At 47.0% G+C, this 13794-nt stretch overlaps 1 protein-coding gene and 1 non-coding gene across 2 annotated transcripts; both read left to right on the forward strand.

Annotated features, from left to right (window-relative positions):
- Nucleotides 1-933: 933 nt before the first annotated feature.
- On the forward strand, nucleotides 934-6130 carry LOC109778836 (coatomer subunit alpha-3). The gene is made up of 3 exons (XM_020337420.4): nucleotides 934-1305; nucleotides 1926-2420; nucleotides 2945-6130. Exons 1-3 carry the CDS (start codon nucleotides 1098-1100, stop codon nucleotides 5893-5895), a joined length of 3654 nt encoding a protein of 1217 aa, XP_020193009.1. The 5' UTR covers nucleotides 934-1097; the 3' UTR covers nucleotides 5896-6130.
- Nucleotides 6131-6890: 760 nt separating this feature from the next.
- Nucleotides 6891-7043, forward strand: LOC120963736 (U4 spliceosomal RNA). The gene has a single exon (XR_005755482.1). It is a non-coding gene; the product is annotated as a U4 spliceosomal RNA (small nuclear RNA).
- The last annotated feature ends 6751 nt before the right edge of the window (nucleotides 7044-13794 follow it).

Below are 13794 nucleotides of genomic sequence, written 5' to 3' on the forward strand. Positions count from 1 at the left end.
CTAGTCTAGAAAAAAAAGCAAAGATACTTCATTTCCGGCATGGGCACCATCCTCGACCTCGGCACATGCACTTTATAGTTATCTAAAGGGTTTTTATCATTTATACCATTAGTTGTATCTCACTACTCATTTTGCCATTAGAAATTACTACCAGTAGAAAATGCCATCGTTTCCTGAGATGCTTGCTTAAAAATGTCGTTAGATATCTAAAAAATGCCATCGTTCCATTAGATGTTTGCTCAGAAATGCCATTAGACATCGTTATTTTCAGGTCAAACTCGTTGACCATATTATATGACGAAAATACCCCTATACCCACTTGTCAGCTCTCTCTATCTCACAATGATAAATGTGGACCCCACTTGTCAGGAGCAAGCAAGCGAATAATTTTAGAGAAAATAAGAATGCTACTGGGATCAAGTGGGACCCACACTTTATTGTAATGAGATAGAGGGAGAGCTAACATGTTGTTCTATAGGTATTTTAGTCATTATGACATGACAAACGGAATTTGAGCTGACAATAATGGTGTTTAGTGGCATTTTTTAGCATGCGCCTAACGAAGCGATGGCATTTTTGAGCAGTTGGAATTCCTAGTGGCAAAACCGAGTAGTGAAACACAGCCAGTGACATAAATGATAAAAAATCTTATCTAAAACGTCTTACATTTGTTTACAGAGGGAAAATTTGCTAAGAGGTAAGCACTTATCTAAGCATGAAATTTATAATTCGTACTCTACCAAAAATTGGTCATAGCCAAACCGCTTATCTTAGCATTGCGGCAAGCGAACGACGCGTCACTGACAACCCGGGCGCACCATTTCCGACGGCTCAGATCGCCCTCCCCGAGAATCCAACGGCGGCGCCGCCTCTCACCACCTCAGCAGCGTCGGAAACCCAGATCTCCTCTTGCCCGAGATCTAAAGCACCTTCCTCCTCCCCACCCATCGGCCATTCCCTCCCTCCCTACCCCTCCCCCTCCGCCCCAGATCCACCGACCCACCCCCCCCCCCCTCTCCCGCTCCTCTCCGCGGCCAGGGCCAGGGGCCGCCGCCGCCGTCGCCGGGGACGACGCGCCGCCGGCGGGGGAACGGAAGATGCTGACCAAGTTCGAGACCAAGAGCAACCGGGTCAAGGGCCTGAGCTTCCACCCGCGGCGGCCATGGATCCTCGCCAGCCTCCACAGCGGCGTGATCCAGATGTGGGACTACCGCATGGGCACCCTCCTCGACCGCTTCGACGAGCACGACGGCCCCGTCCGCGGCGTCCACTTCCACGCCACCCAGCCCCTCTTCGTCTCCGGAGGTACTGCCCTCCCCTGCCCCGCCCTGCTAGATCCCGCTCGGCTCGATCGGTTCGGACGTGATTTGCCATTTGCGGATCGATACAGAGCTGCGCGCTGCGGCCCCGAGCCTTACCTTTGGATTGGAGGCTCTGCGCGCGAGTTTCGAGGCCGTTAGATGTCTGTGTGATCCGTCGACGCTGCCATTAGATCGCGCTTGATGCGTGCCGGTGGTTGTTAAGGATCATAAGTTGGTAGGATGGGTTGGTCGGATCTACTGCTTACTTTATGATCTTTGCTGTTTCTAGAATTGTTACTGGGAGCCTCAGGTGCCATTTGGTTTTAATTAGTGACTGATATCACCGTAGTTTTTTCACCAGTTGAACGTGAATGTAGAGTAGGTGGTATAATAATCCAATGCATGCTCATTAGCATTCACAAAACCATGATGGGATTGTGTGGCTGATGACACTGGGGTGCACTCTGGTTGGTCTGGTTCATGTTTTAGTTACTAGCTTAACAGTGAGTCAATGCTTGAACACTGAGTGAATGTAGAAATAGAATAGGTGGTAAAATAATCCAATGCATGCTCATTAACATTCACAAAGCTTGAACTTCCTTTTTTGGTTGTGATGCAATGCAGGTGACGATTACAAGATCAAGGTGTGGAATTACAAGACACACCGCTGCTTGTTTACGCTTACTGGGCATCTCGACTACATTCGTACTGTGCAATTCCACCATGAGTACCCATGGATTGTAAGTGCCAGTGATGACCAGACAATCCGGATCTGGAACTGGCAGTCACGTACTTGTGTGGCTGTGCTTACCGGGCATAATCACTATGTTATGTGCGCGTCCTTCCACCCCAAGGAGGACCTGGTTGTGTCAGCATCGCTAGATCAGACTGTCCGTGTTTGGGATATTGGTGCCCTGAGGAAGAAGACGGTGTCACCTGCAGATGACATCCTGCGTCTCACTCAGATGAACACTGATCTGTTTGGGGGTGTCGATGCGGTTGTGAAGTATGTCTTGGAAGGCCATGACCGTGGTGTCAACTGGGCATCATTTCACCCCACATTGCCACTCATTGTTTCTGGGGCAGATGACCGGCAAGTGAAGCTGTGGAGAATGAATGGTAACAGTGCAATCACTTCTTTAACTATTTATGCCTGGTTTATTTTATTTTGTTGTATCTAAACAATAATTACATATTTATGTACGCATCATTTCATTATTTTGTATGACAGTTTGAAACAATGCTCGTGAATCAGTCATTTTATTTTGAATCCTTTTGATTCTGTTTAAGTGATATTACTTGTACAGAACCTTTTACTGTTTACACCTCAGTCTATCTTAAGTAATATCAAGTAAATTATCAGTGGTTATCAAAACTAGCTGAACGCAAGAAATATGTTCCATAATTATCAAATTACTGTTTTGTTAATTCTGAGTGATTACATGTATATAACCACTTAATATCCAGTAAAACACTCTGCATATTTGTAGGATTGAACAAATTATAAACAAATGATCAAATTACCCTTGTTTGTTCAACATGAGAAATGTCAATTGAAGGTCTAGTATAGCACTAATTATTTTTTTGTTGAGTATTGGTTGGATTGAACAAACAATAAAATAATTTTTTTTATTTTTTGACAGATACCAAGGCTTGGGAAGTTGATACTTTGAGGGGCCACATGAATAATGTGTCCTGTGTGATGTTCCATGCGAAGCAAGACATCATTGTGTCCAACTCAGAAGACAAAAGCATTCGCATTTGGGATGCCACAAAGCGAACCGGTATTCAGACATTTAGGCGGGAACATGACCGTTTCTGGATCCTTGCTGCCCACCCTGAAATGAATCTTCTTGCTGCTGGTCATGACAGTGGCATGATTGTGTTTAAATTAGAGAGGGAACGCCCAGCTTTCAGCGTGAGTGCTGATACTGTGTTCTATGTGAAGGACAGATTCCTCCGGTTCTTTGAGTATTCCACCCAGAAGGAAGTTCAGGTGGCTCCAATAAGAAGACCAGGATCCGTCAGCTTGAACCAGGCACCCAGGACACTATCTTATAGTCCAACTGAAAATGCTGTGTTGATTTGCTCGGATGTGGACGGGGGCTCATATGATCTGTACATTGTTCCCAAGGATTCTGCTGGCAGGGCTGATTATTTGCAAGAGGCAAAGAAGGGAGCTGGTGGCTCGGCTGTTTTTGTGGCACGGAATAGGTTTGCTGTCCTTGAGAAGAGTAGCAATCAAGTTTTGGTGAAGAATCTTAAGAATGAAATTGTGAAGAAGAGTCCTCTTCCTATTGCGACTGATGCAATTTATTATGCTGGGACTGGTAATTTGTTGTGCAAAGCTGAAGATCGTGTGACCATCTTTGATCTACAACAAAGGCTAGTTCTTGGTGAACTCCAGTCAGCTGGTGTTAAATATGTAGTTTGGTCCAGTGACATGGAGTATGTTGCACTGCTGAGCAAGCATGCAGTAGTTATAGCTAGCAAGAAGCTTGTCCATCGCTCTACACTGCATGAAACCATTCGTGTGAAAAGTGGTGCCTGGGATGAGAACGGTGTTTTTATTTACTCTACTTTGAACCATATCAAATACTGTCTTCCCAATGGAGATAGTGGGATCATAAAGACCCTTGATGTCCCTGTTTACATAACAAGGGTTATTGGGAACAACATTTTCTGTCTTGATCGTGATGGAAAGAACAAGCTGATAACAGTTGATGCTTCTGAATACATTTTCAAGCTCGCCCTTCTCCGGAAACGTTATGACCATGTTATGAGTATGATTAAGAGCTCACAGCTGTGTGGGCAGGCAGTGATTTCATATTTACAACAGAAAGGATTTCCAGAAGTTGCTCTCCACTTTGTGAAAGATGAGAAGACAAGATTTAATCTAGCTCTTGAAAGTGGTAACATCCAAATCGCAGTGGCTTCTGCAAAAGAGATTGATGACAAGGATCACTGGTACAGGTTGGGAATTGAGGCCCTGAGGCAGGGGAATGTTGGTATTGTGGAATATGCATACCAGCGGACGAAGAATTTTGAGAGGCTGACTTTTCTGTATCTTATTACTGGTTACATGGACAAGGTGGGCTTCATGTGCAAAATTGCCGGACAGAATAACAATTTGATGGGTCAGTTCCACAATGCATTGTATCTTGGGGATGCTAGGAAGCGAGCTGAGATCCTGGAGAATGCTGGACAGCTTCCTCTTGCCTATGTCACTGCCGCCACTCATGGGCTCACTGAAATTGCTGAAAGGCTTGCTGCTGAGTTGGGTGAGAATGTTCCTTCTCTACCTGAAGGAAAAACTCGCTCACTTTTGATTCCGCCCGCACCTCTCATATCCAGCGTTGATTGGCCATTGCTCCGGGTGATGCGTGGCATATTTGAGGGTGGACTGGATGCTACTGGGAGAGCAGAAGTTGAGGAAGATGATGAAGCTGCTGGTGCTGACTGGGGTGATGAGGACTTGGATATTGTGGATGCAAGTGATGCAGTGGCAAATGGGGGTGATGGTTTTGATCCCGAGGAAGGTGAAGCGAACGAGGTGGATGGGGAGGAAGGTGGTTGGGATCTTGAAGATCTGGAATTGCCTGAACCAGAGACCCCAAAAGCTGCTGGAAATGCTCGCTCTACTGTGTTTGTTGCTCCTACACCAGGAATGCCTGTCAGCCAAATTTGGACTCAGAAATCTTCTCTTGCTGGGGAGCATGCAGCAGCAGGCAACTTTGACACTGCAATGAGGTTGCTCAGCCGTCAGTTGGGCATCAAGAACTTTGCTCCCCTGAAACCCATGTTTCTCGATCTTCATATGGGCAGTCATTCATATCTTCGCGCACTTGCAACTGCTCCCGTTATATCAATTGCTGTTGAGAAAGGTTGGAGTGAGTCCTCAAGTCCTAACGTGAGGGGCCCTCCTTCACTAGTTTTCACCTTCTCACAAATGGAAGACAGACTCAAGGCAGCCTACAAAGCCACAACAGAGGGGAAGTTCCCAGAAGCGCTGAGACAGTTCCTCAACATATTGCATACCATTCCCCTGATCGTGGTGGACTCGCGGAGAGAAGTTGATGAAGTGAAGGAGTTGATCGAGATAGTGAGGGAGTATGTTCTTGGTCTAAGAATGGAACTCAAGAGGAAGGAATTGAAGGACAACGTCAACCGGCAACAGGAACTGGCGGCCTACTTCACCAACTGCAAGCTCCAGAGGGTTCACATGAGGCTTGTGCTCTCAAACGCCATGGCTCTATGCTACAAGCAGAAGAACTTTGCGACCGCGGAGCACTTTGCAAGGCTGCTCCTCGAGAACAGCCCCAACGAGGTCCAAGCGAAGAAGGCTCGGCAGGTGCAGCAGCAGTGCAACGGCAAGCAGGACAGCCATGAGCTCAACTACGACTACAGAAATCCGTTCGTCGTCTGTGGCTCGACGTATGTTCCCATCTACCGCGGCCAAAAGGATATCTCGTGCCCATACTGCGGATCCCGGTTTGTTCCTAACATTGAAGGGCAGCTTTGTACCATATGCGAGCTGGCTGTGGTCGGCGCGGACGCCTCGGGCCTCCTGTGCTCCCCTACACAGACGAGATGAGCGGAAGAGGCTAGTCGTTAGAGCTCCCCTATATTCTTTCTAGTCTCGTAATGTCTTGTCTTATATTTTACCAGGAGGTTTACTGAATGTGCAAGGAATAAGCATAATAGTACATGGTTTTGTCAGAGTTTTTCTCATACTTCTTCTATCTCTCTATACCCCCGTTTTTTTTTGCCTTGAGGATGCTGTTACATGCTTGAGACTTATCATGATCAACTCATGCAAACTTTGCCTACCCGTTGATGTATCATAGTTTCGCTCAGAGTTAGATTTTTGTTGTTGATGTCAAGTTACATGTGACATGTGAGATAGAAAACTTTGCCTATGCATGAAGTTGTGCTATCCACGAGTTACTTAGTAGTTAAGATATTTTTTCATTGACCAAAAGAAGTTAGGATGCTGATTAAGTCCCTAACATTCAGGATTTGACTATGGCAAACGAATGTTTTTTTGGCAATTTATATTTGTTGACCATGTCAAGGGTAGCTGGTAAGCATGACAAAACCCTTTTTTGCAAGAAAATTGCCTTGCTAGCTAAACTTGTCATCCTCACGTCATTTAAAACTAACATCGAAAACGTTTGAATTGCCATGGTTAAACCCCGAGCGTTCTGGATTTATTATTTCTGAAAAGTTATGGTTTAGATATGTTTCCTTATCAATGAAAAATTAGGGTGTTAACATTATCTTGAGCAAAAAATGATAGTGTCAACTGTCAAGTCTGTTTTTTCTAGTGTAAGTGTCAAGTCTGTTAACTCATTGGCTTCAGTTTGTTTTTTCTTTGAGAACATCATCCATTCATTCGCTTAGCTCTTGTCTACCGCAGGCCGATTAGTGCAAGATGGAGAAATGGCCTTGTATACTAGCGGCCCATGAGAAGAGCGAGACGTGCACAGCTGGTTTTTGCGCGTTCCTTTTGTCCCACATCGCTGGGCGAGCGAGGAGGGGGAGGTGGAGATGGGTATAAGATGGCGTGGTGAGGCTACAGGTAATCCCATCTTTGCGCTTCGGGCAATGACGCAGCTAGTGAGGTTATACCGAGGCGCGTCAATTGCTGGTTGAAAACTATTTCCAAACCCCCTCTTTGGCCCTTCGGGGCCATTGAGAATTTCTGAAAGGGCTCCCTCTTCTTTGGGCGAGGGTAAAGCCCTACAATTCTTAAAATATAAGCATTTACATTTTTTGCTAAATTACTCCCTCCTTCTGGGTTTATTTGGGTGAGGGTAAAGCCCTACAATTCTTAAAATATAAGCATTTACATTTTTTGCTAAATTACTCCCTCCTTCTGGGTTTATTGGGCCATGAGCCAAAGCACAAAGACCAAGGAAGAGCAATAAATCTCTTAAATTGCATCTGTAATCGCTCTATTAATTGTCCCTATTAACTAATTGGGTGCATGCAGTGGCTACCGCGGTAGCAGCGGAGGAATCAATGGAATAAATGACGCGTAATTAACGTTATGGGCCTAAGACTAGCCACAATGGGTAGTAACATGACCATGTTACTACTCTATGTTACTACCTCTATAGTGGGGAGTAACATATGTGTGGTAACATGCAACACTTCATTTATTAGGCTATAGACTCATTTTGCCTTTGATATATGTGATGTTACTCATAGTAGTAGTAACTAGCTATGTTACCATATGTCTTTTTTTTTTCATTTATTGCTTGCCACATCATCTATTCTATCTAGATATATGTGATGTTACTATCTACGTTACTCCCACTGTGGGTAGTCTAAGGAATATGGTACAAGCTTTGGTGGCTCACGGACCCAATAAACCTGGATGGAGGGAGTATATGTTTGTACTCGAGGAGATGCCTCGTCGTAGCTATCTACAGCCCTGAGGCGGACAATTGGAGCGCCGACGCCATATTCTACATCTTCCTTCTCGGCGGCACCCATCAGCAATTCCCTCTCCCTTGCCACACATGTGCCAACAGAGCATGGTTTGGAATCGAATTGCAGAGACAGGCAGGAGCAGGGTTGTGGCGCATTCGATCCCTGACGGTGTGGTGGACAACAGTCAAAGGGATACTTATGTATTACCGTGTGTCTTGGGCTCAAGCTTGTGAAATCGGAGTCTACTCTTGTCAATGCCTTTTTGTGATACACGTTGGGCATGTTGCCCTGATGTTAGAAGGTCTATTGGTGATTTTGCGTCCTTGTAGGTTGTAATCTAGTTTTCTAGAGTGAATGAAGACGGGCATGTGCAGACTCCCCGCTCGCAAGAATTCTGGCCGCTAATTCTAAGGTCACGCCGTCTCTAGGAGGGAGCGACGACGCACCATCAGCTCGTGGTGGTGCGTGTGTGTGGTTGGCTCCTCAGGGCCCGGATGTAATTTCTCTTTGTTGGGGTTGATTGTATCACTTGCAAAATTTTATAGATCTGGGTCATTTCGCAAAAAGAAAAAAAAACATGCATGTGTCAATGTCTGTGTACCGTGGTAGAATACAAGTCCCTGCAAATACTATTGAAGTAATTTTGGCTCATACCATTTGTGCTTAGTTGTATGAGGATCCGGTTTGCATCGTCTATCTTTGGTATCAAATAATACCTGTAGTTTGTAGTACATAGTTTGCATTCACCATTTGTGCTTGCAGAGAATTGGTGCATTTTGCTGGGAAGATGACGAACTTACCTTCTGTTCAAAAGTGTGTTAGTATTGAGCTTACTAATGTACACCTTCCGCCAAACACCTTTCGTTCACATGCACACCTTTTGCCAAATACCTTCCGTTCAGTAGTGTGTTAGTATTGAGGTCATTAATGTACACCTTCCGTCAAACACCTTCCATTCACATGCACATCTTCTGCCAAACACTTGCAGGATTAAAAGTAGTTTCCGTCAAAGCAAAAAAGATTAGCCGCAGCTATTGCCATCTGGATGGAGAGAAGACATGTGGTGACCAGGGCCGTCTTCAGGAATTCGGGGCACCAGTGCGAAAAGCAAAATAGGGCCCTAACATTTGAAAAACCTCATAAAATTTAACTCAAGCATAATCACTTAATTAAACAATTTAAATTTATGTCATTTAGTAGTACAATCTTTAGAAAATTCTCAAATAGCAATGCAAATTCTCACAACAAATTTATCAAGAGCTCTCCTTTGAGATTGAGCATCTTCTTCTAATTTTTGTTTCTTCTTACGCTTTAAGGTCCTTGATTTTGGGGGCCCTGTGTGAGCGCACCTCAACGGCCCTGGGGTGACTTTTGGTTCGTCTTGTGGATGCCCGGACTCCCGCAAAGTCTCGCTTTGTTTGTCTCCGGTTTACGAAAAAACGTACGTCCGGACGCGTCGGCGGATTGATGTGGGGCCGCGTTGGACGGCAAGCTGCGTCCCGGACAGCGCGGGCCGGACGGTTGGGGGGATCCGCTTTGGAGATGCCCTTGCATAGCAGATCTTATACCATATAAACACTGCGAGAACTCCCTAAAAAAAGAACACTAAAAAGGATAATTTGAAAATGATTATAGGATTTGAACCATGTCAACCCAGTCATAATTGACGAGATTTAATCTAGTTGAAACTGTCACATGTGTTTGAATTAGAAGCGCAACTACGCACTCACAAGGGTCTCCATGGGAGGAAACGAGGTGAGCATGGATATTATATATGTTGTTGCCGTGCTGGGACGACGACGACGACGAAGAAGAAGAAGAAGAAGAAGAAGAAGAAGAAGAAGAAGAAGAAGCTAGGCGAGGGCAACAGTTGGAGAGGTGAGTTGCTCGCTCCCGACGGCGTGGCACCATGGAACTGTATGAGCATCTCCCGTCGGCAGCGCACTGACTGAGCGGAGAGACATGAGGCGTGCAATGGGTGGCCGGCCGGCGGCGAGCGCGCAAGGCCTCCGGACGGCGCATGCATGCCGATTGGAGCGAGTAATCGATCAATTAATGCCGCACATACGCACTTACGTTGAGGAAGAAGAAGGAAATCAAACGACTAACGAGGAGGGCCCTTGGTTTCTTTGTTTTCCCGACTGAAAACGGAGGAAAATCGAACCGACTTGTAGGCAGGCATGCACAGCATCGGGTTCAGTCTGGCCGCAATCTTTTCGCGAGCAAGGCAAAGCCGCGGCGAGGTGGCTCGGCGCCGGGACGGCTGAAAGCAAATAACCGGCATCGATTGAAAGGCTATTGTTTGCTCTACTCCGACTACTTCGCCAACGCTCCACTGCACGGCGACAAAATATTTCGGCGCCGTTATCGGATAAGCCGAAAGTTTTTCCTCAGGATTGTGAATTTCATCCGGGAGTTCGACAACTATTTCAAGTGTAAGAAGGATTGCACCAGCACATTTGGATTCACCTCAATTCAGAAATGCACGATAGCTATGAAGATGCTTGCCTACGGAGCTCTCGGTGATTCACTCGACGACTATGGGCGCATGGCCGAGTCCATGACCATTGAGTGTTTCCACAAGTTCTGTAGGGCAGTGGTGGCAGTGTTTGGACCGCAATAATTGCAATCACCCAATGCTAAAGAGACTACTCGAATCCTAGCACAAAATGCAGCAAGAGAAATTTCTGGGATGTTTGGAAGCATCGACTGCAATGCATTGGAAATGGAAAAACTGTCCATTTGCTTGGCAGGGGATGTACAAAGGCGTCAAAGGCGGTTGTAGTGTGATACTTGAGGCAGTGGCCACACATGACCTCTGGATTTGGCACTCCTTCTTTGGTATGCCAGGAACTCAAAATGGCATCAACGTACTGCAGTGCTCCCCTGTCTTTGCCAAGCTTGTTGAAGGTCATTCTCCTCCGATGAACTTCGAGGTCAATGGGCAGCACTACAACAAGGGATGCTACCTAGCAGATGGCATCTATCCGAGATGGTCCACATTTGTGAAGACTATCTCAAACCCTGTGCCTGGAGGCAAGAACTCCCACTTTGCGATGGTTCAAGAGGCTTGCAGGAAGGATGTCGAGCGGGCATTTGGTGTGCTCCAATCTCGATTTGCTGTCGTCCGGTACCCCGCTCAGACCTGGTTGAAAGATCAAATGTGAGAGATCATGACTTGCTGTGTCATCTTGCACAACATGATCATTGAGAGCGAACAAGAAGAGTCAGTGTTTGACGCTGAACCATATTACAGGCAGGGTCCTCTTGCCCAAATTGATCACCATCTACTAGCAACCTGGACTGCCTTACTCAATATGCGTCAGGAGATCTGTCGTGGAATTGTCACGGCAGATGTCCTCGAGCTAGGACTTAGTCGTGGAGCCATCGCAGCTAGGAAGCTTGAAGGGGTTAATGCGGGACAAGGAACACGAGGGTTTATACTGGTTCGGCCCCTTACGGTGAAGGTAAAAGCCTACGTCCAGTTGAGGTGGTATTGATTAGGGTTACGATCACCAGGGAGCTAAACTGCTATGCCCGGCTCTCGATGAGATTGTTGTCGCCCTTAAACTGCTGCCGGGTCGTCCCTTTATATAGGGAGGCTGACGCCCTGCAGCTCTCATAAAAGTGTCCGGCTCGGGCTCTTAACTATTCTTGCCTTACCCTACAAGCTCTATCATAACAATGATTGTAACTACGGGCCTTAAGCCTCCGCCGGGTCTTTAAGCCCATCTTTGGCCCACCGTCTTTAATCTTGGCGTCGGGCTTCTGGCAGTGACCATATGAGTAACCCGGCCCCTCCTGGCGGGTGACTCTAAGGTCTATATCCTCAACATTAGGCCCCAGATTGATTTGAGCCGGCTCATGTCAATCTTCAATTCTTTCGACAAAAGAAATCTCCGGCTTACCATTTGTGTGAAGGCCATAACCCGGCGTGACGTCATCCTCTGGTCTCCGGATAATCCGCCGTGACGTCATCTTCCATTAAGCCCGTTTTTTACTCCGCCAGATCCGCAACGGATCTTTTCCTTTACTGTCATCCCGAAAATCGAGGCGTTGTGGGGGGAGATAACCACGCCACGGTCTCCTTGATTCTCGCGCCCGCTTTACGAGCTCGCCTTATAAATAGGCCGGCCCGACGGGCCTCCAGCCACCTCTCTCTCCTTCGTCTTCTTCCTCTCACTGCCCCCGTGCCTGCTCAACTCCGCTGCCGTCTCCGCCGCAACAGAGCTCCACGCCGTCGTCGCTCTTGGCCGCTGCATCACCCTGACTCGGTCCAGATAAACGCGACGACCTCCGCGACTCTTCTGCACTGGTAAGTCCTCGACACTTCATAGGGTAGATCCGCATTAGGGCTCTGGAGTTCATCCTCTGTTCTTCGTAGTTCGTCGCGTCCCTTGATGGATTCGACTTTTACTGCTCTTTTTTGATCTCAGCTCTGCACATAACCACTGCGGTAGATGTTTAAGATCCATTTCACACGTGAGTAGCCTTCTTTGTACTGCATAAGAACCTTGTTCGAGCCCAAGAACTCCCTCGCTGTTGTTTCTAGGTCTAGAAATTTTTCTTTTGCCCGACCATTTTGATCCAAAAAAGTTACTGCAATGTGTGAAACCTGTTTTACCACACTTAGTAAAAAACTGCAATTAGTGAATCTCGGCGGTTTACATTTCCGGTTTAAAGAAACCACGCGCCGTAGAATCTTCCGGCTTAAAGAAAACCATGCTTCGTAGAATCCTCCGGCTTAGCTGTGATAAGGCCGTAGATAATCAATTTATTCTGAATGCCCCTACGGCTTAAATAACCCGCTGTACTTAGGTATATACCATTAGTCCCCTTCATAAGCCGCCACCTTAGCTTTGAACTGTAGATCTCCTCCAGCTTATCATTAACCCGGACGTTTTTCCTTTTTGTCATAGACTGCCGACTTTCACCATGCCTCCCAAAGCTCCCATTACTTGTAACTGGATGAGGTCCAATGTCACCAACGAGACCCTAGCGGATTTTGTTAAGTCAGGATATCTGCCCAAGAAAGACATCATGTCCTACCGTGCCCCTGACCCGTCAGAAGAAAGGCCACAGCCAAAGGATGGGGAGGTAGTGATTTTTGCGGATCACATGAGCCGGGGCTTCGCACCGCCCGGCTCAAAGTTTTTTAGAGATGTTCTAAATTTCTTCGATTTACGGCCTTAAGACATAGGACCCAACTTAGTGTCCAACATCTGCAATTTCCAAGTCTTCTGCGAGGTTTATCTTGGAGAAGAGCCTAGTCTGCTGCTCTTCAGAGAGCTTTTTTACTTAAACCCTCAGAACGAGTGCGCCAATGGGCCAAGTCTGGAGTTAGGTGGCATCTCCATCCAGCGGCCTAGGGACTGCCTTTTCCCTTACGCAGAGCCGCCGAGCCACCCAAAGGACTGGAACATGACTTGGTTCTATTGCCAAGATACATCACCGGCTGATGAAAGTCCGCTGCCCGGCTTTCGCCCATCACGTCTGGAGTCAACACACCCACTGTCAGACAAACTGACTCCGGCGGAGCGCCAGCCTCTGCTCCCAACCATCAACAAGACCAAGGCTCTCCTGGGCAATGGTCTGAATGGAATCGATCTGGTCCAGGTCTGGATCTCATGGCGGGTGATCCCATTGAGCCGCCGCCCCGGCTTAATGTGTGAGTATACGGGCCGCAAAGACGACCCTCAGAGACACAGCCGCAACGATCTTCCTGAAGACGTTGCAGAGGAGATGACCAAGGCTCTTTTGAACAAGAGCCTGGCAGACTGTGGAAGAACCGGGTTAGCCCCCTTCTGCCAGACCAACCCAGCCCCAGCGGTAAGCCGCCAATCTGATCATCCTATCTTCTTCTGTATATAACTTTCATCTGAATCGTTTAAAGAAATCACCATTGTATTTTTCAGGCTGACGACAAGTTCTGGCGGGTCAAATATGACCATGAGGCGGCCAAGAAGGCCAGAAAGGTGAAGAAAGCCGCCCCTCGCAGGAAAGGAAGCAGGCCTACTGCTTCGGAGCTGATGCAATTAAGCGACAGCTCCGAGTC

Source organism: Aegilops tauschii, chromosome 4 (genome assembly GCF_002575655.3).
Source record: "Aegilops tauschii subsp. strangulata cultivar AL8/78 chromosome 4, Aet v6.0, whole genome shotgun sequence".
Taxonomy (NCBI): domain Eukaryota; kingdom Viridiplantae; phylum Streptophyta; class Magnoliopsida; order Poales; family Poaceae; genus Aegilops; species Aegilops tauschii.

Excerpts from the sequence above, each read along its gene's own strand:
- LOC109778836 (XM_020337420.4), top strand. The coding sequence starts at position 1,098 with ATGCTGACCAAGTTCGAGACCAAGAGCAACCGGGTCAAGGGCCTGAGC. Across the intron at positions 1,306-1,925 it reads GCCCCTCTTCGTCTCCGGAG|GTGACGATTACAAGATCAAG; the intron begins GTACTGCCCTCC and ends GATGCAATGCAG. Across the intron at positions 2,421-2,944 it reads GAAGCTGTGGAGAATGAATG|ATACCAAGGCTTGGGAAGTT; the intron begins GTAACAGTGCAA and ends ATTTTTTGACAG.